The sequence below is a fragment of the Eschrichtius robustus genome, chromosome 3 (genome assembly GCF_028021215.1).
Source record: "Eschrichtius robustus isolate mEscRob2 chromosome 3, mEscRob2.pri, whole genome shotgun sequence".
Classification (NCBI taxonomy): domain Eukaryota; kingdom Metazoa; phylum Chordata; class Mammalia; order Artiodactyla; family Eschrichtiidae; genus Eschrichtius; species Eschrichtius robustus.
This window is the reverse complement of record NC_090826.1, coordinates 98575918-98599699: the sequence shown is the minus strand read 5'-3', so window position 1 is coordinate 98599699 and position 23782 is coordinate 98575918. Positions and strand designations below refer to the sequence as shown.

At 54.6% G+C, this 23782-nt stretch overlaps 1 protein-coding gene across 2 annotated transcripts; it reads left to right on the top strand.

Annotated features, from left to right (window-relative positions):
- Positions 1-4317: 4317 nt before the first annotated feature.
- On the top strand, positions 4318-16262 carry INKA2 (inka box actin regulator 2). Of its 2 annotated transcripts, none has more exons than XM_068538130.1 (2): positions 4318-4549; positions 14998-16262. In XM_068538130.1, the coding sequence occupies exons 1-2, from the start codon at positions 4493-4495 to the stop codon at positions 15838-15840; spliced, it is 900 nt and encodes a 299-aa protein (XP_068394231.1). In that variant the 5' UTR covers positions 4318-4492; the 3' UTR covers positions 15841-16262. The 2 variants fall into 2 exon arrangements, with proteins under 2 accessions (XP_068394231.1, XP_068394232.1); XM_068538131.1 differs by lacking the exon at positions 4318-4549 and adding an exon at positions 5848-5883.
- The last annotated feature ends 7520 nt before the right edge of the window (positions 16263-23782 follow it).

The following is a 23782-nucleotide window of genomic DNA, read 5'->3' as shown; positions in this document are numbered from 1 at the left end:
AAGTTTTAGCACCTGCATAACTGGTCTTGCAGCCCAGGGACTTTGTAAAGAAGTGACGGCTGTGAGTGTGGCGTCTAAGTTAACACAGTATGCAAGAGTGTTGGCCATTCTGCGGGTGGGGAAGTGCTGGGACTCTCTCCTTCAATGGCTCATCTCAGTAATCCACATGCCTGCTGCTTTCCGCAGAGGAGGGCAGTAGAAAGAGGTTACCTTGGAAACAGGGAGACTTTATTATATCACCTTTCAGACCCATCTCTTTGGACCTCAGTTGCTCTATCTGAAAGTGAGGAGAATGATACTCTACGTACGAGGACACCAAAAGCTAACGAGCTTCCTATGACTGAGTCTTTGATTCCACCACCCTGTCAGAAGAGTTTTCCCTTAAACACCAAAGGGGATCTTTCTTTTGGAATCGAGATGGCTCCCAACATGTAGACCACTTCGTCTCTCTGCTGTCTCTCCTGGTGTTGGGATTGTAAGAAGCAGAGGAGCCCAGGCCTCCGCCTAAGGTGGACAGAGGAAGATATCATGAAAGCTGAGTTAGATTATTCTAAGAAGAGTTAGGCTTCTGTCCAATTCCTCCCCCACCATCCCAGTGTTTCACACCAGACACGCAGTCTCTGCTTAGCACCTCTGGGCCTGCCTGCTAGGAGAGGTCCTCTGCCTGGAGAGAAACAGCTCTGCAGTGATATCTGAACACATTCCAACAGCACGTGTTTATCTCTAGGGTCAGCCTTTCCTGTTGATGCTCGGGAGGTGTGGGGGGAGCGGGGACGGGGACTGGGATAATGGCTGTTGGCAGCCACAAGGGGGGGAGGCATGAGGGCAATGGGGACACGGATCCACCCTTGGGAGGGTGATGTTATGATGAGGTTTCCAGACTGTGTGTGGCCACGTATCTCTCTCCTCACATCAGGTTATCAGGATGAGCTCCTCAGATCTTCTGTTGCCTGTGGAGATGAGATGGTCATTGCCTTAGCCAGGGGTGCCTCATCCAGAGCAGGCTAGGACTTGGTGGGTTGGGATGTCCAGGTGGGAGCCATAGGATCTGGAGCCAGGAGAATGGCAGTGTTTCCATTGTTTAGTTTAGGATCTGAGTTCCGTTGGGATACAACTGGTTCTGCCTCTCCCTTTGAGCTCAGTCATCGGTGCCAGGACCTTCAGGCTCTGGCAGTAGGGCAGAGGGGACCACCTTCCCTGACTAGACTGGGCAAACCACAAGAGTCTGACACCTTTAGGCACCGTTTCCAGGAACTGCACCTCAAGAAAAGTACCCACAATACATTTATCCCCACCAGCAAGGGGCAAAGCTGAGATGCTTCTGAGGGTTCCACTCCAGCTCTAGACGGCTTTGAGAAAGTAAGTTCACATCCAATCTCAAGACCTTTGATTTATTCTTTACTTTCAAATGAGGTAATCTCATCTTCCCCCCAGGCTGAGTGTTGCGGGGCAGGAGGGAGGAGGATGAACCGTTTGACTCCTCTTCAGCAAAAATGAATCATCCCCTAACCCCCACCCCCATCCTCAGCCCAAGAATATTTATCCCTGTTTATACAACCATGGCAACAGGCTTTATTCTCTACCACTTAAGAAAAAGAGAAGGTGGAAGATAGAGCTATCTCTTCAGAAACCAGGTAAGAGAGAGGGCTCCACACACCCTGGTGTAATGTTGGCCTTCTCAGAGGCAGGGGAGCAAGAAAGTTGCAGTGGCCCAGCATCATAAAAGCACTCCAGACTTTGACAGTAATTGTCCTCCAAAGTCCTGTGGGAACCACACGGTAATAGCACTTCTGACTTGGCTGGAACCTGTCTCTTTCGAGCACTGCACTGAGATTATGGTCATCAGTTTTTTTTTCTTGCCATATCCTTGACCTTAAAAGTGGGTAGAATGCAATCTTTGGCTTTGCTAACAATATATTCTTCATCTCTAAGATGGATTCCCCTTGTCCTGACTACTTCACAGATCACTGTCTAAATAGAGTTTTGTAAGGCATATAAAAGTGTTAAGATTCACATAGGTTTAAACTATAGCAAGGGAAACTGAGGCCAGTAAAAGGAAAGCATCTGTGCAAGGTCATACCGTGTTGTCAATACTCTAGAAGGCCTAATCACCCAGTCCTAAATTCTTGTGAAGACATCAGCCTGCATGTCTGGGATTTTTAACCATAGCTGCTCTCCTACTAACTTCCAAGAGGATTCCAGTCCTTGAGCTCGCAGGCATGGAGAAAATTAGGCCTGAAACTTGACTCCCAATACTATTTCAACCACACACCCGCAGACTCAGTGCCTCCTATACCCGCCACTGCTGTTGGGTGCTGGACAGCAAAGCACCGGCCCTCCGGGTTGAGGAGCTCTTTTGTGGTGTTTCTCCCCGCATCAAGCTTCCTCCGTGAACTATATGTTAACGGGCAGTCCCAGAGGATTCAACTCAAAAACTGGTTCACCTGGGCTGGAGACCTCAGCCCCATCCTTGGGAATGCCTCCCACTCTGAACTCTCCTCGTGTCCTACCCAAAGGGGCCCCTTGGGGATCTCGATTCACAACTGCCAGGAAGCCGGGGGCCGGGCTCTGCAACGCTGAGTGGACCAGCGGGCCGGACTCGCCACGGGCGGTGGCCGGCCTGGGAGAGCAGCAGGAAATGCATTTTCGGGCTCTCCCAGCGGGCGTTGGAAACGCGGGAGCAGATTCTCAGCTCCATCCCGCGGCCGTCGGCTTTTCTGACCCACGCGGGATCCTGTGCCGCGATCTCGAAGGGAGCGAGGCCACCTGAGTTGGCGAGCGGCCACCGAGACACAGGCTTCGGACTGGGTTCTGACCCACCTGTGTGCCTTTTCCTTTTCTCTATAGCGGCTACCGCTGCCCAGCTTCATCCAAAGGGGGCAGTCAGGGCTAGGCCGAGAGCCCTAGGCAAGGTCCACTAAAATTGAGAACCCGGGGCTAAGTGGAGGCCATCCGACTGGACTCTGCAAAGTCTTCATTTCTGAAGACGTTCATTTTTATCCTCCCTCCTTCCTTCGCTCTCACCTCTCCATGGTAAACACAGGTGGCGCTCTTTGCTGACACGGATCGGAATGGCCGAAGTTTCTGCCTTCTTTCTTTGCCCCTTCTCTCGCGTCTTCACGGTTGTCTCCTTCGGAGATCCCTAAATTCTGCCTGGGGCAAACTTTCCCTCGTTAATTACCTTGAAACAACAAGTCGCTAATTGCGCTAATTACTCTCGGGCCCCGCAACACCGCCCCCCCGCGGGCCAGGCCGTGTTGCAGGGAGCCTGGGCACCGGGTGGGAACCGCAGCCCCGACGCACGCGGAGGCCGGCGTTGGGGGTCCTGGGTTCGGCTGGGAGAAGCGCCCGGGCAGGCCTGCGGCCCCTCTCGGGTCCATCGCCCAGGGCCTGGCTGGAGCTCGCACACCTCCGGGGCATGGGCCGCGTCTGTTGAATAGAATGTTAGCATCTTTGAGTCCTCTCTCCCTCCCCCGACCTTACAGAGAGCTTCGCAAGTGGCCAGAGCAAGAATTAGGATAACTGACGCCGCCGGAGTACTGGGGGAGAGAAAGGCCGGCTCCTCCACCCCTGCGCACCCTATTGAAGGTAGCCCCCATCCCATTACCCTATTTTATGTTTTCATGAAGAATCATTACCTGAAATTATGGTGTCTAATTTTTATTTTTTTACCTGTCTTATCCCCTTCCCTTCCGCCGCCCCTTGTACGTTCTTGAGACCAGAGACCTAGCCTGTCTTATTCAGTAACCGGAGACCTATAACCCTGCAGGGAGTACAGCAGAGCCTCCATTGCTTCGTGTTAAATACGTGAACGGACCGAGCGGCGGCTCCTCTGCTCCAGGGGTGAGGAGTAGACCGGAAGGTGAGGTAGACCCACACTTCCAGAGTCCACTTTTTTTAACACTTCAGAATTCAAAAGAGCTGCCGAGCGGCATTTGGGGTGGAGGGTGTTCCTTTTCTGATCGGAGTTTGGGAAACAGTGTTGACACTGAGGCACTCAGCTTCTTCCGAGACCGCTACCCAGTGCCCATCCGTTAGACGGGGCTCTCTCTGGGGGTCACGTGCTTTGTTGGGGGACGTCGGTACAGTCTGGCGTCACGATACCCCCGCCACACCGGACAGGACCAGGTAGGAGTCCCCCATGTCAGCCCCCCAGGAGCGGAGGCCCTCGCCTGGTGCAAACACCCTCTCCAGGGCCCACCCACTGCAGCCCAGCCCGCGCCCCCCCGTGCGTTCTTCTCATTGGCTGAAGGCATCCCTCCTGCATTCTCATAGGCTGTCCCACTTTTCCCTCCGCCCGCAGCACGGACTGCGCGCCGCGAGTAGCCGACAAGCGGCTCCAAGTCCGGACCTGGGAGCAGAGGCTTAGCTCGGCTCGGCGCTGCGAGAGGCGCGGAGCGCTGGGGCCGGGAGCCGGCCGAGCGCGGTTTCGGTGGGACCGGTGTTCCCATCCTGGGACTCTCTCGTGGAGCCGAGCCCGGCCAATAGGCGCATGAGGAAGAAGAGCAGGGAAATGGACTGCTATTTGCGCCGCCTCAAACAGGAGCTGGTAAGAGCGGAGCGGGCGCCGGGGGCTGGGAGGGCTGCTCCGCCACGACGGGTACCTGGCCTCCGCCCGGACCCCGGGACCGCGACGCGCGCGGGGCGGAGGCCCAGAGAGGAGAGGAGGGCACACGGCGAGCAGGCGGGGGACAGGGCCTGTCCTGAGGGAAAGGGGCCCCGAGGAAACTTGGAGCAGTGACTTGTGTGAGAGGGAGGCAGGCACGAACGAGTGAGAGAGATGGAGAGAGCCAAGCAAGCCCAGACCGAAATGTGCCCAGAGACCCGAGGGAGCAAAGAGGGCGCACCCGAGACGCGGGGGGACGCGCGCGCCCGCACGGAAAGAGCGGGACGCGGCTGCCGGGCAGCTGGGGCTGCGCGGGGCGCCGGGAGGAGGGTGCGTGGCCCCAACCCTGCGCGGGGCAGGAGGTCGGCCAGGGACTGCTCGCTCGAGGGGACCTGGCACCTCCGGGCACCCCCCACCCCCCCAGCCGTGGCGGCCGGGCTTGGCAGGGCTGGCGCGGCTGCAGGGGCAGGCCCTGCCGGCTGTCTGCCCGGACTTGCCTGCCAGCGGGGAGGGGGCTGGCAGCTGGACCGGCGGGGGCGGGTCCGGCGCGGGAGGACGGGCGCCGCCTGGCAGCTCGCGAGCGGGAGTGCGGAGGCCCAGCCAGATGTCAGGGGTCTGGGCTGGGGGAACGAGGAGGGAGCGTACAGAGGCCCGGGTGCGGGGGCCAGGAGAAGTGGCACAGTCTGGGGGTCGGGGGCGTGGGCGGCGGGGCGTGGAAATCGCCCAAGTTGGGAGAGCGGCGCCTGCCGAAACTCTGTTGTGGGAGGCGCATTGCTTTTCACTGACTTAATATCCCTCCGCCTCCCACCTGCCATCTCTCTTGTTCTATCCACCACCAGAATTCAGACAGATATTATGCACGTCCCCCACCTGGGCCGCCACAGCCGTCCGTCTCCGTCAACCAGGCTCTCCTGGGGCTTTGCCTCTGCCTCTTTTTGTCCCTTTTAGTTTGTTTCTCTTGGAGTCGACCTCTTTTCGGTCTCACTTTTCTCCCCTCTTTCTTCTTACTTTTCAGGGCCAGGGGCACCCAGGCTGACAACAGCAGACCTGGATCCAAAAAGTGCCAGCCCATGGCTCTCCAGATTCCGTGACAGCCTCTCCCACTCCTGCCTGCAAACTCTCCACTCTTCCCGCTGGGGAGGGAACTTGGCAGCCTTAACAGGGGCCAGCCTGGGGGGAGGGGGAGCTTGTAGCAGCAGGTGTTCTCGTTGATGCTTCCTGGTCAAGTGGCCCAGGCACTCTTTCTGTCTGTCCCACTCCGGGGCCTGCCTTCTCAGGTCAATGGTCACTTCTCTGGGACTTCCTCCCCAAGCCCTTTTGGTGGTGACACTCAGATGGGAACGTTACCCAGAGGAATGCTTCTTAGATGAGGGACAGAAGAGTCTCCATCATGTCCTTTCCCATACTCATTTTCTCATGCTTTCCATGTCAGTTTGGGATGGCTGGCCCCAGCCCACACATAATTCTGACTTGTCCCATTCACTTGTCCAATACCAGAAAGAAAGGTCAAGGTTACCACAGATAATGTCTGAAGTCCAAGGGCCATGTTGAGAAAAGAATCTAACAGAGTCCTCTTTTTTTTGCTTGGAATCTGGGACCACACCACCCACCTCAGGATCTGCCTTAATAGAGGGTTTGTGGGTGTTCCTGGCACGGGCTTGAATTTTAAAATCCTACTGATTTGCATTTTTTACAGCACCTTAGGTGGGAGGTGGTGAGGGGGGAAGACAGTCTGTGGACGCCAGGAGAATAAAAAAGGCAATAGGAATCTGCACGGAGCTGAGCTCCAGGTCTTGATTTGCACGCTCTCCTGCCAAGGACTTGAGCCCCAGTCCCCGGAAGGAGGAAGGGGAGAGGCTGAAGTCACCCAGCTCCCCATTAGCTTTCATTTGGCCCTTTGTCTGAGCAGCTTCAGCCTTTGACTCTCTTGGAGAGGAAGCCAAATGCCTGGCCTGGGGCCCAGAATGACACTCAGATGGGAGAGCTCTGCACCCTCCCTCCACCCATGGTGTTCCGCCCCCTCCCCAGTGCCAGTCTGCCCAGAAAGGAGACAGAGCAGAGTGACAGGCAGAGCTATTAGAGTCTTGTTCACTCCCTGACACCTCAGCCCAGTGCTTAGGTAGCCGAGCCAAATCTCAGTGACTCTGTTTTCCCAGTGGAGGGAAGGAGAAAGTGGAGCTGAGTTAGCTCAGGCTCAGCCTTTTGGCTCCTCTAAGGACTTTGGGGCTTGAATTCAACACAGCTTGGTTGTGCCTGGGTTAGGAAGGTGTTGGCTTGTTTATCCCCTGGGTCTGCAATGCGGTGGGAAAGGCTTATAGTCAGTATGTGTCATGAGCTTGAAGTGTGTGTGTGTGTGTTCGTCCCAGGCGGAATCTTCCCTGCCACCCAGGAAGACTGTGTGTTGCTTGGCTTTGCCCTAAGTTAGTGTGTGCCCGGGAATGGCACTCATGTAATACTAGTCAAGTTCTACATTCATTTATGCCGTTAAATTCCCTTCAAGAAGCATACGTCCTACAGACACTGTGGGTTAAAGCTGCTAGAAAAAGAAACATTCAGGAGTTGTGAAATTATCTTTGTCGAGGGTGTTGTGCACTCCTCTCCTGCCTCCTGGTCCTGCCCTTGGCCCAGAAAATCTAGACAAGAAGAGTCTGATCTTGAAAACCAAAGTAGCAGAATTTCCCAATTTCCTGAAGCAGAAAATTTGCATTGTAACAAGTGAGCCCTGAAGGGAGGCTGAGAATTGGGGGATCCTGGCTCAATTAGGTTGATGTCTGGAGAACTGGCCCTTCTCCCCTGTTTGGAAGAGGACAGGGATCTGGTTTCAGGGCTGAAATGTAGCAGGAGAGTAGCAGCAGCTGACGCACTTCTTCATAAGGACGAGGGGGTCGGGGCTGCAACTACTCGGTAGGGCATATATCTCTCCCCCCTCCAGCAGCCAAAGAGGGGCCCTGCCTGAACGCAGGCCTTGGGACCAGCTGTTCCTTATACACTGCTCCCTTGAGGGCTTCCAACAAATGGGGTAGACATAGGCACACAGAGGAAGCAGATGTAAGATGCTCACAGGGTGTTGCTCATGAGTTCAGATCAGTGTAGAGCAAACAGAGTGCATAAAGGCTGAGTAAAGTACAGCCAGGGTGGGAAGGCTTCCTGGAAGAGGAGGAGGTTGAAGGAACCAGCTCCTTTAATGTCGATCCTAGCTGAGGCATGTTGAAGCAGCAGAGAGACTTCTCTCAGGCTGGGGAAGGTCCTTCTAGAACAACTTGGTGTTCCTAGAAGGCAATTATCTAGGCACTAGTGGCCACAAGTTCAGGAGATTCTGGTACATGGAGGAGGACCAGAGCATAAAGGCAAAATAAGGAGGAGATAAGAAGGTGATAGAGGAGATACATTAGGAACAGCCTTCAGCTCTTGGGGCAAAAGAGCAAGTTTCCTGAGGCAGAAAAAAGCTTCTGCAAAGGATCTCATAATGTGGTCTCCCTTGATGTTTAGAGCTAGAGTGAAGAGGACTTTGGCTTCGACAGTGTGGGGTGCTGTAGTCAGTGGGAAGAGCATGGAGCACAGGATTTGGGGTCAGGCCAACTTGAACTCAAAACCGGGCTCTGTGTGACCCTGGCAGATTATTTGACGTCTCTGTGCCTTAGCTTTCTCATCTGTAAAATGGGGTTTTAAAAATAACTACTTTATACAGCTACTGTGAAGATTATGTCAAGTGCCTCCCCAGCTGTATGTCCCTAGCACATAACACCGTACCTGATGTGTTGTAAGCACTTGGTAAACTCACAGTGATGAACTGATCAGACTGGTGTGCATGTGTCATTCGTTCACAGAACACACTTAGTGAGTTCATACTATGTTTAAAGCGCTTTGCCAGGCACTAGTACTGTGGTTACAAATATAAACAGACACTGATCCTGCCTTCAGGGAACTTAGAGTTTAATAGGAGTGATAATAATAACAATATATATTGATGTTAATAGTTATTGATATGTCAGATATCTCAGGTATTATGTCAATTGCCAAAGCAACACTAAGAAGTTGTACTTCCATTATTCCCATTTTATAAATGAGACATGGGGAGGTTAAGTGACTTGGCCAAGGTATAGAGCTGATAAGTGGCAGAGCTACGATTCAAACCCAGCCAGTCTGATTGCAGATCTCACACTCTTAGCCAGTATATGCATGCAAATGTCTTGTATAGAAACGGAGGATACACACTAGATGAGAGGCACACATTCAGTGCCCTGAGAGGGAGGAATTACCTCCAGCTAGGGGATCAGGGAAGGTTTCATGGAAGTGGTAGCATTTGAACCACACCTCGAGGGATAAATAAGGACGGGAACAGGAGAAAAAGAGCATTTCAGGCAGATGATGAAACGACATGACCAAAACGTGCAGAGATGGAAGTAATGGGGGTGTTTGAAGACTGTCTAGAGGGGACATTTGAAGACTCACTGGATTATGGCTAGAACACAGGCTATATGCAGAAAAAGAGTGGGCAACAGTGCCGAAAGAGCTGTTGAGAGCAGAAGGGGTGGGTGGGGTTGAATGCCATGCTAAAGAGTCTGACCTTTTCCATATGCATTGCAGAGCAGCGTGGTTAGAGACGTGCCCTGGGATCTAGGAGGTGGTAGGGGGTGGAGATGGGGGGAGGGAAGGAATTGAGGCAGGAAGATGAGGTAGAAGGTTATTACAAGAGTCCACACAGGAGAGTATGAAGGCCTGAATCACAAAGGAGAAAAAGAAGGTAACTCTTTGAGGTCCCTTGGATGCCCAAGGAACTTGGTTGACTGGCTGCACTGGAGAGGGGCTAAAGCTGGACAGGGGAGAGGTGAGGCTGAGAGGCAAGCTCCCTGCAGGGCCGAGACTGGGCCCCTCTCTCCGTCTGTCTGCCTCTTGCCCAAGCACATGGCCCCCAGTAGATTGTTCAGTTGGGAGAGTGGGCTCATCCATTTCACGCTTCCTCCTTTCTTTACCCTCCTCCCTCCTCCGGCTCTTGGCACAGTTTCTACCTTACCTTCCTGTTGAGAGTTCCAGCCAAGAGCAGGGGGCTGTGAAGGTCCCTATTCACGGAGCTGGAGAATGGGCCACTTGGCAAAAGCTGGGCTTTTCCCATTTCCGGCCCTGAACCTCCTTCTAGCTTCCAGAGGGGCTGAAAGGAACTGTGTGGGGATCTTGTGAGTAATGGGGGTGGGGGGAGCGAGGCAGGGCACACTGCCAGGTCCATGGGCAAAACTGGAGCCTGTGTCAAAGGATTCTGGCTGAGCTGGGAGAGGGCGTGAGATGGATGGATGGAGGGCACAGCTGTGGGATCAGTCAGGGGCCTAGGAGAGGGCTTGGGAAGGTTGCCGAGGATGCTGGTGTCACATTTTCCCATCCTTGCTCCTCCCAAACCACAAAGGGCCCAGCAAGTGCCATGAAGGGGCGCTGTCCATGGGCAGCTCACCACCCCGCGGAGGGCTCAGGGCCAGGATGGTGGGATTTGGCTTCCCAGCAGCATCTTCCCCCTTCAGATGAGTCAGTGAAGAAACACCTTCAGTGGAAGTGAACTGAATCGGGTCTTGGAGTCCCTCCAAGACTTCATGTTCTTCCTCCCTATGTGATGATAATTGCCCTCGCACGTCCCACTGACTATCCTGGTTTCTTCTCACAACAATCCCATGAGGCTGAAGAGTCAGGGATTATGATGACATGGAAAGCTCACTGGCCTGGAGTAAGAGGGCCAGGCATGGGGTCCCAGTCCTGCCACTAACCCGCCTCGGAACCTCAGGCAATAGATCCGTGTTTCCACTGGAGGTGCTCAACGTGACATCAGGTGATACTCAGATGAAAAACTTAGTTTTCGATAGATAGATAGATAGGAAGCGTTACCATCTGTTTATGGCGAGTGATATACATTTCGTATAAGTTTCCATGTAAATCCATTTATTTATATAAACAGATTTAAGTAGAGTATTATGTAGGAGACTAGGTGATAGATAGATACGGTGAAATCATGAAGGAAAGTCTAGGGAAGCGTGTTTAGGAAACACTGAGGGAGAAAACGAACCTCTCAGCTCCCTAGCTTCCTAATCCATTAAGTGGGATTAACTCCAACTGCCTCGTCAGCCTCCCGGAGCAATTGTGGGGATCCGACAAGGTCATGTAGAAGACGGAGCGAGTGCTACACACGTGTGAGGGGTTATCATTGCACAGTCAGAATCCGGAGCACAAAAGGTTGATGAATCTGCCCCATGGGGAGTGGCCGAGCTAGTCAGCTGGAGTGGGCCAGGTCTCCACAGGACAGCATGGGGCTCTTTACAAACCCTAAGAGGGTGCCCGGTGGGGCGTCCAGCTCTACCACAGGGAGGAAGCCAGGGGCTGGTTTAGACTGCAGTGGGAGAGACTAAATGAAGTTTGCCAGGAGGAAAATTTTTAGAATGAGACATTTGGAGGCCCAGAAGATGCTGGGCGTGGGAGATGGACTGTGGGGTGGTGTGGATGCAAGGAGGGTGGTGGTGAGCCCTTTCTCAGAAGGGATTCGCACAGCCGTCTCTAGGATACGCTTATCACGGGTGTCGTGCTTGGCGGTGGAGCAGGCTAGCTCTGTGCCTGTGTGCACACGTGTGTGTACAAGCGTGTGTGAGTGTGTGTGAGCTGGGGTGGAGAAAGAGGGTAGTGCCTGTTAGAGCCATTCCCACTCAAACTAATCAGAACTAATTAAGCCTTCTTGTGACTTTTCCACCTGAGCCCTGAGGGCAAGTTGGGTGTGACTTGGCGCCGTCCTGAGGCTCTGGGAGGCCAGAGAGGAACTCGTCACCTACAGCATGGGATTTAGTGTTCGTTTCTAGCTCGGGATTTTCTCAGATTCGGCGCCTCTCCTTTGTGCCCACCCCACGTTGCTCTCTCTTCTCCCTCTCGGCAAGAGAAACCTTGGGATCTGAGCAGGTCCCACGCTCTGGGGAAGACAGCAGCCTGCCCTCTGGCTCTTTCTCCTTGGGTGACATCACTCCCCCGGGGCTGGGAAAGGCAGCTCGCTTCTCCATCAGGCCCCAGCCGATGCTCCTGCCTCCCCACTCCCTGGCCTCCCTGTTTCCCACACTCGGGCTTCCTTCTTCCATCCTCAGCCCCCTCACGGCTGCCTTCTTGCCCTCCAAGGTCAGCGCTCTGTGGCCGGCTGCCCGAATCTGGCTGGACCGTGGGCAGGAGGATGCGAGGCTTCCCTTTCCTTCCTCTGTGCGGGGCCAGGGTGGGAAAAGGGACCAGACGAGACGTTTCTCCTCAGTCAGACCCGACAGGTGAACGGAATCCTATCACTACTGCGTGTTCAGGTTCACTGAGGAAGAAATGTTCTGGAAGTTCTCAGGAAGTCTTAAGATAACAGCCAAAATTCACCTGTAGGCCACGTGTAAACACACATTACCTCGTCTCATCTGTCCAAAGTTGGACCAGGCAGGAACTCTTATTCCCATTTTAAAGAATGGAGAAATTGGAGTTCCCTGGCGGTCTAGTGGTTCGTAGGATGCGGCACGTTCACTGCAGTGGCCCAGATTCAATCCCTGGTGGGGGAGCTAAGATCCCGCAAGCCGTGCAGGGCGGCCAAAAAAAGCAAGAATGGAGAAATTAAAAAACAGAATTTAAATAGCTTGCTCAGATCACACAGCTGTTACATGGCAGAGCTGGGATTTGAACCCTGTTCCGTTTGTCTCCAGAGCCCAAGATCTTAACCAGTGCACTATCGTTTTCCATAGGGCTGCAGTTTCAGCTCTTATTTACTTAAATGGGGCCTCTGTTTTATGGGCATCCCTGAATTCATACACACCCACACATTCGTTCTCACTTTAAAAAGGTACAAAATGTCGGCATTATTTCTTAAGGATTTTTCCATACTGGAAGGGATTGAATGGGGTCATTTCATTCCTCCCACCGCCTCTGACCTGGACTGTGTTTAGCCTTCTGGAAGGAAGATGGCAAGCTCCGACTCTGTGCCTCTTGGTGAAATGAAACCTTGAGAAACGTTCCTGACCCTTTCTCCCTGGGTGGTGACTTACTGAGGGCAGCAAGCAATTTGGGGTGCTCAGCGGTACTCCGTGTATGTTCTATGGCTATGTAGTAAGTGCAGAGGTGCTAGCTGGGCTCTGGGGCAACACAGTGATGTGCAGATCTCAGTCCCTGCCCCCAAGAAGTAGATGCTCAATGAATGTTTCATCAGTGACCCAGCACTTAAAGGCACAGAGGAGCTGTGAGTAGCAGGACGACAGGGAAGAGCGTTTTAAGTATCACAGAAGAGGTTCTGGTGGGAGTGTGGGGTGTATATGGGAGTAGATTATGCTTCTGAGTGGCGAGTGACAGGGTCGGAGGTGTGTGTCGGGAAGACTGATTTGGTGGCCTGCAAGGAGGCTTCTGCAGCATTGCAGGGGGGAGAAGGGCAGATGTGCAGCATCTGGGGACAGGAACGGGCAGCGGGGTGGGAAAGCCAAATATGACCCTGAGGTTCCAGGTTGGGGTGAGTGGTATGAGGCAGGGGACAGAAACAGGAGAGTCAGTGCAGCAGTTTGCCGGGAAGGGACCTTGAGGAGTTTGGTCTGGGGCTCAGAGTCTCCTGACTCTGCTCTGGGTCTTCCAGTTGTGGCTGAGCTGCCTCCAAAAGGAAGGGGTCAGGAAGGTAGAAGCCAAAGAGGCCAGAGCAGGGGGCCATCAGCAAGCGTGGCCACCCCACAGGCTGTGTCTCCTGCTGCTGCTGCCACGCAAATGGAGCATGCTTGCCCAGCAGCCTGGCAAACCCCAGGCTGTCAGGCCCCGAACCACCACTTCTTCTTGCTCTTTCTTGGGGAAGGTGCAGAGTGTGGGCAATCCTACACTCAGCAACGGCTTCCTTGCCCTCAGGGACAGTCAGTCCTCCACTGTCTGTTAGCACTGCTGGCTCAGGAGAGCCTGGGCTGGCCCCTAACCCCCACCAAAACCCGAGTTGGCAGGGGAGGGTGTGACCCTAAAGCCTGAGAGGGTCAGCTGCCAGCACAGAGCTGCAGAGCCTCTGCGCCTGCCCTCCCAGGCCCTCCACGCCTCCACCCTGTGGGCTTAGCTCTGTGCGTTAGGACAAGGCTGGGAGGTAAGATGATCCCGGTGGGTCTCTGGGGGGCTTAAGAAACAGATGGTCCCCTTGCCTGAGGTTTGCCGTTGTAACATGAGCAGATCTGGGGAGGGAGCTGGCGGAACCAAGGCAGCTTGGGCCCGGAGACGGGAACCTCGTGAATGTTACCAGACGAAGCATCCCCTGCCCAGCCTCCAAACTCGGCCCTCACCCAAGTCAATCTCTTAGCCCCTTCCAGCTGGCACCTGGGACTCGGGCCTTAGACACCCACAGAGGGGCTGGGGAACTGGCCCCCAGTGTCCCCACTCTTGGCTAGGACAGCGGAGCCAGTTGGGCCAAGAAGGCAGGAAGAGCACTGGAGCCAAGTTTGAGAGCAGCTGAGAGGGGACAGGTGTCTGGAAGGGAGAGAAGGGCTGGGCAGAGCTGGGCAGGGGTCTCAGCAAACAGGAGCCTCGTGGCTCCTTATCTGTCTCCTGACCTGCCAGATGTGAACAGCAGTGAAAGGAAACCCCAGGCCTACCCTCCCTTTCTCTTAGGGAATCTGAGCTCCTCCCCTTCCCTAACGTCCCTCTCAACCCTCCTCCACTGCCCAGCCATCCTGAGGCAGTGCTTGGTGGTTGGGACTCTAGCATTTGGAGTAAGATGTCCTGTGTTTGAGTCCCAGCGATGTGAGCTGTGTGACCTCAGGCAAGTTACTTCACCCTCACCGTGGTTAACGCATATGTTAACATGAGAATTACGATACCAACCTCCTAGGGTTTACATAAAGATGAAATGAGATGATGTGCACAGAATACTTAGCTCAACTCCTGTTACACGGTAACTGCTCACAAATTGTTACTGTCTTCATCATCCTCATCTCAGGGAGGCTCAGGAGAAGAAGAGGGCACAGACACAAAGGACACACATGGCCACCGGAGCTTTCCGTACCGTCAGACTGATCTCAGCGCCACCTCTTACTATCTATGTAATCTTGAGCAAGTTACTTACGTGCCTCAGTTTCCTCATCTGTAAAATAGGAACAATAATACTACCTCATAGAGTAGTTGGGGAGATTAAATATAGATTAATTTATACATATGCATATATGTATACATATATGTAGCTTAGGACGGTGCTTGTCTTAGCAAGTCAGCTGCCATTAATAGTATTTCCTTTATCCAGCCATATCCGTGTCAAAATTCCTCCTCTCCCAGCCCTGATCTGCACTGTACTAGGCTGTACAGAGATGGGGTCAGTGGCAGGCTGGAATGACCCTGGAGGTGTGTGTTTGGGGAACAGCCCTTCGCCCTGGCTCACAGGCCCTGTGCTCTCTCCCCTGCAGATGTCCATGAAGGAAGTGGGCGATGGCTTGCAGGATCAGATGAACTGCATGATGGGGGCGCTGCAAGAACTGAAGCTCCTGCAGGTGCAGACAGCACTGGAGCAGCTGGAGATCTCTGGAGGGGGTCCTGCCCCAGGCTGCCCTGAAAGCCCCCGGACACAGCTCGAGCCCCCTCAGTGGGAGGGTGGCAGCGGTCCTGCCAGGCCTGCGGGCTGCTCCCCCTCCAGCCGACCCTCTCTGGGCAGCAGTGCCAAGCTTCCATCGCCTAGGAGTGTGTGTGGGAGGGATCTGGCTCCCCTGCCCAGGACACGGCTGCCAGAGCACCAAAGCTGTGCCCAGCGGGGGCCAGAGCTGGTGGAACCGGATGACTGGACCTCCACGCTGATGTCCCGGGGCCGGAATCGACAGCCTCTGGTGTTAGGTGACAACGTTTTTGCGGACCTGGTGGGCAACTGGCTGGACTTGCCGGAACTGGAGAAGGGTGGGGAGAAGGGTGAGACCCGGGAGGCAGGAGCCCCCAAAGGAGGGAGGGGCCAGCCACGGGAGCTGGGCCGCAGGTTTGCCCTAACAGCAAACATCTTTAGGAAGTTCTTGCGTAGTGTGCGGCCTGACCGTGACCGGCTGCTGAAGGAGAAGCCAGGATGGGTGACACCCACGGCCTCTGAGCCCAGAGCCGGACGCTTGCAGAAGGGCAAGAAGCGGGGCCATTCCAAGGGCTCTGGACATTGCCCCTTCCCAGGTGCCTCGGAGCCCAGACGAGGGGAGAATCCTTCCACCAGCTGCCCCAAGGCCCTGGAATCCTCACCCTCTGGCTTTGATGTTAACACAGCGGTTTGGGTCTGAATCCTAGAGATAGAAATTTGACTGACCCAAAAGGGCCAGGTCCCAGTGCTGGCCCCCTGGGAAAGAGGCCGGGTGATATGGCTTTCAAAAGCCTAACTCCAAGTCCCTTCCGCCGAGAAGGGAGGGAGAAGAAGCAGAGGGTTTGGAGCAGAGCTGACAGGCCTGTAGCTGGGCGAGGCTGTGTTAGGGGCTGGCTGGTGGGGGAGGCGAGAGTTCCTGGACAGAGAGAGAGAGAGAATGTGTGTGTGTGCTGCTTTGGGGCTGGAGGTGACAGCAGGAGAGGGGCAGTGGGAGAAGACCAGGAAATCCTTCTGACATTCCTTCACTGCCCCCAAAGACCTCAGTGTAACATTCTGCATGGATCGGGCACTGGGGCCGCAGGTTCCCCAGAGATGCCGCCAATAAAGACCTTGTTTCTCATGTCCCCAGCCTCATAACTGCTTCCTTGGCAAAGCGCTGCTCTAGGCACAGGTAGTAAAACCTGGCCCTCCTGGGAGTGGGAGCAGAGAGGCAAATTCCCACCCCCTTCTGTTGCCCTTGAGATTTCAGCCCATCGCTGGCCCCTGAGAAACGGCTGAATAAGGAGTGTGTGTATAAGGAGAGCTTGGGGAAGCCCCAAGCCTTTCCAGAAGCGCAGGAAAGGAAAGCTACTATTTGTATAGCACGTTAAACGTCTGAAAGCCTTTTCATATCCATTATCTATCTATCTATCTCCTTCGTAAATGGGCAAGAAAGGCAGGTATTCTCCCCATTTTCCAGATGAGGAGGCGAGCCTGGATGTGCTCCCTGTCCAAGTACAGGCCGCAGGCAGGGGCTGACTGAAGAACAGACGCCGGGCCCTGGAATCACACACACGCCTTCCCCAACACCCTGTCTCCAGCTCAGAACCTCCACCCAGGGCACAAGAACATGTGAATTCACCAGTGAGGCACGGTGAGCCAAGAAGAAATACGCACTCATTTTAAAATGCCTTTGGCCTCATCTTCCCACCTCATCCAGGACAAGCCAGGGTGGAGGGGCAGCAGCTCAGCTCCGGCACCCGTGGCTACACCTAAAGCCGTGCTGGGCACGTGGCCCGGAGAGCAACGCTGCCAGATCCAGGGCCCGCCTGCCTGTCCCTCCCACCCTGGCAGGGAACGCCCACTGGCTGGGAAAAGACAATGTGGGTCCCTGTTTGGGCCGAGCCTGACCAGGAGGGCACTCCCTTTCTCATCCCTCGCCTCCTCCTGGCTGAACTCCCCTCTGCCTGATGGGGAGTGACAGCTGCAATTAGAGACAAGACGCCTTCCTGCCCTCAGAGCATTTAATACCAAATTGTAGAGGAAAAAATAACAAGAAAGGCTCTTCCTGCATCCTGGACCCCTGGGGGCAGAGATGGAGGGAGGGGGCTTAGAGTGAACAGCCCCACAGCTCTAGCTGGGAAGTGATTAGGGTCACCCTCAAATTCCCACGCAGTCAAATGGTAGATGTGTAGTTTTTGGTGGCAGAAGCTACAAGATGAAAGGTGCTTAATTTGTGTGTGTGTGTGTGTGCGTGCGCGCGCACGTGCTGGCTATTTGCCAGGCAGAGTGCACATGTCTTTCAAACTTCAAAATGACCCTAGAAGGTATTGTTAATACCTGGTAATTCAGTGGAGGCTCTTAGGGGTCATGTAAGCTGCCCATATGAGGTTACTAGAAAATGAAAGAACCAGGATTTGAAACAGAGGGATGTCTGGCTCCAAAGCCTGTTCTTTCCTCGTGTCTCCCCGGAGTTTACCAACCGAGCTAGCCCTTTCTGGAGGAGGAAGCCCCTGGCCATCCTTCCTGTCTCCCCACAGAAATCTGAAATCCATCCTGGGTGAAGGCCCATTGGCTGTGGCTGCCTTGGGTGGTGGAGGTGATGTGTGTGTGCGCACACGTGTAGAATGTGTGTGTGTGAAGATTCCACCTACTGAATTGCTGAGTCCGGAGAGGAGGGAGCCATGGGCTGCTGGGTGGGGGAGAAGCTATCCAGCAGTTATTCAAGAAGGCACCAGCTCCGAGTCAGGAATGATCCTACAGGAAACCAGGTCACCTCTTGGCCATTCATCTGTGACGCATCAGTTTTGTGGACCTGTCACTGCGATTCAGACCAACTGAACAAACCTTTCTGAACACTTCCCAGTGCCAGGCATCGTGATAGGAACTAAGAACAGAGCAATGACAAGGACCCAGTTCCTGACTCAAGGGGTCCAGTAGGAAGAAAGAAGAAACTCTTAACCCAAAGGTTAGCCAGAAGGGATCCAAGGGAATGAAAACTCACTGTAACTTGGGCCAGAACAAAACAATTAGTGACATATGCTGCCACAAAATTCACAGGTGTTGGGCACTGCCTTCTTCGTGCTCTTATTTCCTTCTTACCGCATTCTGGAAATGGCTGCTGCTACTCCTATTTCACGTGGAGAGGCTCAGAGAAGTTTAGCAACTTGCCGGGGGTCCCAGTGCCAGAGCTGGGATTGAAATACTTCCAGCTGACTTGCAGGCTTGCGCTTTTCACACCGCCCCACAAACTGTCCATATTTACTCCAAAGCCAAGTCAAGAGGAACAACAACAAAACCCATCCACCCCGCATTATCCACGCATGGAGAATAAATGGAATGCTGGCTGCCAGTGGCGGAATTTTGCTCGGGTCTTGACAGGGCTGATGTAGTGGCCCGTCCCGTGCTTTGCTGATGAAAGATTAGGGCCGATTCATCTGTGTCCCCCCACCCCCATTATTTTTCCTTCTCCGTCCCCTTTTGGGCCCCTGCCGGGAAAATGATGGAGACTGTATTTTACTGACGCTGAGGGGAGAGGTGAATGGGAATGCGTGGGGACTAAGTGATACAGGAATGTGGGGGGGGGGGGAGCCATGTGTGAGGGGAAGTAGTGGAAGGAAGTGGAGAGAAATTGACAGCTTAATGCTGCCCCTGGGGCTCATTTTATGGTTAATTAGGACATGCAAATAAGCTGGAAGCTCATTTAATACCCTCCCTGCCATGGGGTCCACCTCACACCTGGCCCACTTCCCTGGCAGGTACCGGGGTCCCCTGATTGGCTCAGGCATCTGCTCAGGACCCCACCTGCTTCTCTGTGGCCCTGAGACCAGAGTATGTCTGTAGATGATCCCTGGCCACAAGCAGGAGCTAGAAGGGTCCCTGTGGCCGGAGGGCCTGCCTAGTCCCCTTCCTTTCTCTTCCCATCCCTTCAGCCCTGGGACCCCTCTTTCCCAGAGGGTCCCTCTTCCTCATGCACTTCCGCTGCACCACCCCTCAGGTGGAGATCCGAACTCAAACTTGCCCCGAGGACCAGAGACCTGTCTCCGCCACGTGCCCCTGTTCCGCAGAGCCCTGTGGTAAGCGGGGCGCCTCCATCTTTCCCGAGTCACAGCAACACTTCCTACAGGGCCTCCATAAAGCAGGAGCACAGCTTGTCTCTCGGCGGGTATCTGGCTTTCAGTGCCCGCCAGGTGCCTTCCCCAACCAGGGCAGTCACGGCACTTCTGCCGGTACCCGGGCATGGGCACTGGATTCCGGAGTCAAACGGGATAGGAGACCCACTTGCCCGTCACTGTGTAAGCTTGAGTGGGTGGCTTAACCTCCCTGAGCCTCATTGTTCGTGGTGTGAAACGGCGAAAACGCAGGGCTGCTGTGAGATGGGAAGGACATGAGGCACCTCGGGCTCTAGAACCCAGCAGAAGCTCAGCATGTATCAGATGAGCGACCGTCACTTCAGGCGCGGACCAAGTGACCCAGGGCAAAAAACACTGAAAGATCAAAAACAGCTTTCTCAGAGCCTTGGTCTCCTCTTCTGGCCCTATTACCTCACAGAATTGTAACAAGGATCAGAGAAGACAATAAGTGTGAACATGTTTTTGTACATTGTAAAAATATTACCCGGATGGGCTATTTGCCAAACGGCAAACAATTTACACTTTTCCGTGGAAGGATATGTGTGTGCACGTGTGTAGGGGGCTGGGTACAGAGGGGCAGCAGCATAGGCTGAGCTCAGGAGTGGTGCCTGAAGACCCCCCACTGCCTGAGGATGTGCTCTAGGGAGCACTCCCACCCCCGCCCGCACCCCGGCGCTCCCTCACAGTAAACCCTCAGGCCCCGCGCATTCCTGGCAAGGACTAGAGAGGTGGACGAGCCAAGTTCTGATGGTTTTGAGGAGTCAGGCCCCCATCTGTGCTGTCTCTGCTCTTTAAGGCCTTCGTTGCTAGTCCCTGCCAGGCCCCCCAGCTCTCCTCCCCTCCCTTCCCCAGCCACCTGGGGGGTTAATGGCCTAAAGGTGCTCGTGGCTGCCCTCAAAGAATCCACTCCCTCTGGACAGGGAGGGAGGGAGGCTTCCGTGAATCGCCCGTCATGAGAGGCTCAGGCTGGTGCCCAGGGGAAGGGCGAAGGCCTAGAAGGGCCTAGCAGACCCTGGGGGTACAGAGCAGGGGCACAGGACCTCAGACTGCAGTCACCTCTTTCGTACTATTACTAGGATGTCCCCTGCTTCCCCTTTGCCTCCTCTACCCAACCCTTAAAACAAACAGGATGATGAAACCTCTTTCCTAGGTTCCCTCTGAGGTTGACAGAGGACTTATTTCCTGCTCCTCTCCCTGTGCCCTTCTATCAGTCCTGACACATCCCTCCACCCACCACCTCCCGGCCCCAGAGGTACAGCCCCGAATCCTAGCACGCGCGCACACACACACATGCACGCGAGGGCAGCACAATTCAGTCAGTCTTGCCCATGTCCCTAAAACAAAGTCTACATTCTTGTCCCCCACTGGAGCCCTCCTCTTCCTTCTCGCCCCTCTAAGTGTCCCCACCCCACACTCTCACCCCATCGCTCTCTGAAAGCATCTTTGTGTTACTGGTCAGAGAGAGGCCTCCAAGGAACAAAGAGGGAGGGAGCCCTTCTCGGGCACCTATTCCTCAACACAGCACTTGGGGCAAAAATAATCTGGCAGGGAGCCATGACTGCACCTCACACTCTGCCTTTTCCCTGCATCTTGGCCAGGCTGGGCCCTGGGTCGGGGAGGGAGCAGGACCTCTGACTCTCCACCAGGTCTCAGGCCACAGCCGCTGCGCTCCCGCTCCCTGGCTTCCACTCCGCTGAATCCATTCCCTGTACGCCCCTCTGGACCCATCCCTCAAGACAGCCGCCCTGTTCCGGGGAAATAGGAATCACTGCCAAAAATGCCCTCCCGCGTGCTCTGCACCTCCGGCAGAAGCCCACCACGACCCAGCTCTGGGCTCTCCGCCCTGCCCCCTAGTTCTTCCCACTGGCCGAGGGGAGGGCGGGGGGCGGGTTCAGGCACAGCAGATGCCACCTGGTTTTCGGGGGAGGTGCCCCCATCCAAGGGAAGAATCAGGTTTTGTTTTCCTGTTTCCCCCGCTCTGCACATGTTACTCCCCTGGCTGCTTTCCCTTTCCTCCTGTGCCTCCCCCTCAGGCCCCTTCCTCACCTCCCCCTGCTGACCGGAGGCTGGAGCCCGCAGCTGCAAGGAAATGCTGCCTGGGCTCTGGGAGGACAGAGGAGGTGAAGGAAGTGTCTTGAAGATCCTGTGACTTCATCCTCATTTGGCCTGTCTTCCGTGGGTGTCTGGAGGCCCAGTCCTTCCCAACAGACCCCAGTGGACTTTCTCAGCCTTATTTCTGGGCACTTCCCACTCCCCCCCACTTGACGCTCCAGGGAGGTGAGCACTTTGATCCAAGCTTGGGGTTTTTATGCCTCTAGGTCTTGGCACTGCTGTTTCCCCACTGCCTCTGACTGGCTGACCTGTTACGCACCTTTCACTCTGCAGTTTAAAGGGCATCTCCTCTGTGAAGCCCTCCCCAGAGGCTTTATCTGTGCCTGTACCCAACCACAGGACTTACTTTGTAAGTCACCCTAGCAACTCCTCTCCCACCACTCCTGTATCTCCAGCACCACGGAGCACAGGGCTCTCGACGTGACCTCCGCTCCTGAGTGAGCCCTCTGCTGAGCCCAGCTCCTGCATCTCCTGCCTTAGGCAAGACTGGCAGTCAAGGCCCCTCAGCTGCCTCCCCAGGCCCACTTCTCACTCCACTCCTCAGGAGAGGGGAGCTGGGGCCAACATCACTTTCAAGAGAGTAAACTCCCCATCCTGAGCCCCCTCCCCAAGCTGTTGTGTGGTGCCCTCTGTCCCTGGCCTGTTGCTTTGGCGTCTCCACCCTAGCTTTCCAGGCCAATTCTACTGTAACACGGGCTGTCTGAGGAGCCCTGGCCCTCCCCCTCCCACCCAGCTCCCTGCCCCTGGCACGCTGTCATCCGGCTGCCCAGACCTCAGGTCCTGCAGATGACCGCAGCCGCTTCTCTTCCATGCCTGCTCAATCCCAGTGGCTCCCTCTTTCCATCCTGGAGGACATCACTTTTACCCCAGCCTCCAAGTTTTATCCCCTTCTACTTGCTCCCCTTCAAAAGGTCGTCCTGACCTGGCTCATCTCCTTGTCCTTTCTGGCAACAACATCTGGCCCCAGACTTACCCTACCGCAGGAGTTTTTCTTAACCTGCTTTGCCAGGGATCCCCGCCCCTGCTGGGGACATCGAGTCTGCTAGATTCTCCTTCCCCCATTGTGATTGTGGAGGGTCAGGGTGGGGCAAGGGGGAAGGAAGTTGAGAGTTGGGTGCTCAGCGCCTTCCCTCCCTCCAGCCCCACTACTGGCCACACTCCAGACATTGTCTCCCAGCAAGGCAGCATGCATATCAGTCGTTTGTGTAGAAGTGGTGGGAAAGGGGAGGGTATCAGGCATAAAAAGTTTTCTAAACGCAAGAAGCAGCAACAGAGGTTCCTCCAAATGATGTTTAAGTACAGCAACTGAAATCCCTGCATAGACTCTGCTCCTCAAGCAGAAGTGCCAAGGCTGGTAACTTCATCCCGGGCGGCCACCAAGTAGTCACTCAAAGCCTCCTACGTGCACTGCCTAGGGATGGGCCTAGGGAGCTTGCTCCTTATCACAGGGAGCACCGGGCAGACTGACTCAAGCAGGTGTTAGAATCCCTGATCTGAGGTTCCAAGCATCTATTCAAACAAGTCAATTTATATTCCAGAAAATAAGGGGTTAGGGACTGTATCAGTGATTTCAAAGGCCCGAAGAATTCCAAAGCTCCTGGTCTTGGCTTTGGGACCCTACAGGGAACATAGGGATCAAATATCTTCTTTAAACTTCTCCATTAAATGTATCTCCTCCCAGGGAAGGCAGGCAGGGCCCAGTGCCTAGTCCCACAATTCCGAGTCCTACTCTCCATAATGGGAAGACTGCATGCTTAGCACCCCTTAACGCCGGTGGCTCCTTCAAACTCCCCAACCCACCCAACTAGAGAGATACTAGTGATGCAAAAGGCAAGGGAGACGGGGGCTACAGAAGTGTGGCTTGTGGCTTTGCTTTCACCCGCAAGGGAAGGCCTGAATGATGGGGTCTTGGTGGGAAAGTTGGCACCTACCCAACAGGAGTGGATTAAGAAAAAGAGCCTTCTTAATCAAAATGGTAGACCCCCAGGGAAAGGAAGGGTCTGAAGGGCCAGAGGGGCTGCTGTCTCCTGCTGTGAAGTAACAGTAAAGAAAGGAAAACTTGGGAGGGTGTGAAGGTCGGAACTAATTACCCATCCTGTAGGTACCTAAGGGTCTGAGGGGAGAATTATGTCAAGTGAAGCAGAGGAATACAGAGCAAAAAAAGAAGACTTTTCTCTTCAATCCTCCCTAACACCTTTGAGTGCCAAAGTGTTAATGCTGGTTCCCTTCGAAATGGAGCTTTTGTTTGGGAATGATCACAACTATAAGCCTCAGAGATCATCGTCGTTAGAGAAAGAGGGAAAATGAAGTGCGATATGAAGCCTGGGAAGACCACTAGAATCCGTGGGGAGTAGGCCTTATAACCTCGCAACTGCCAATCCCCTTCACTTCTGAAATCACCCCATCCCTGTCCTCTCC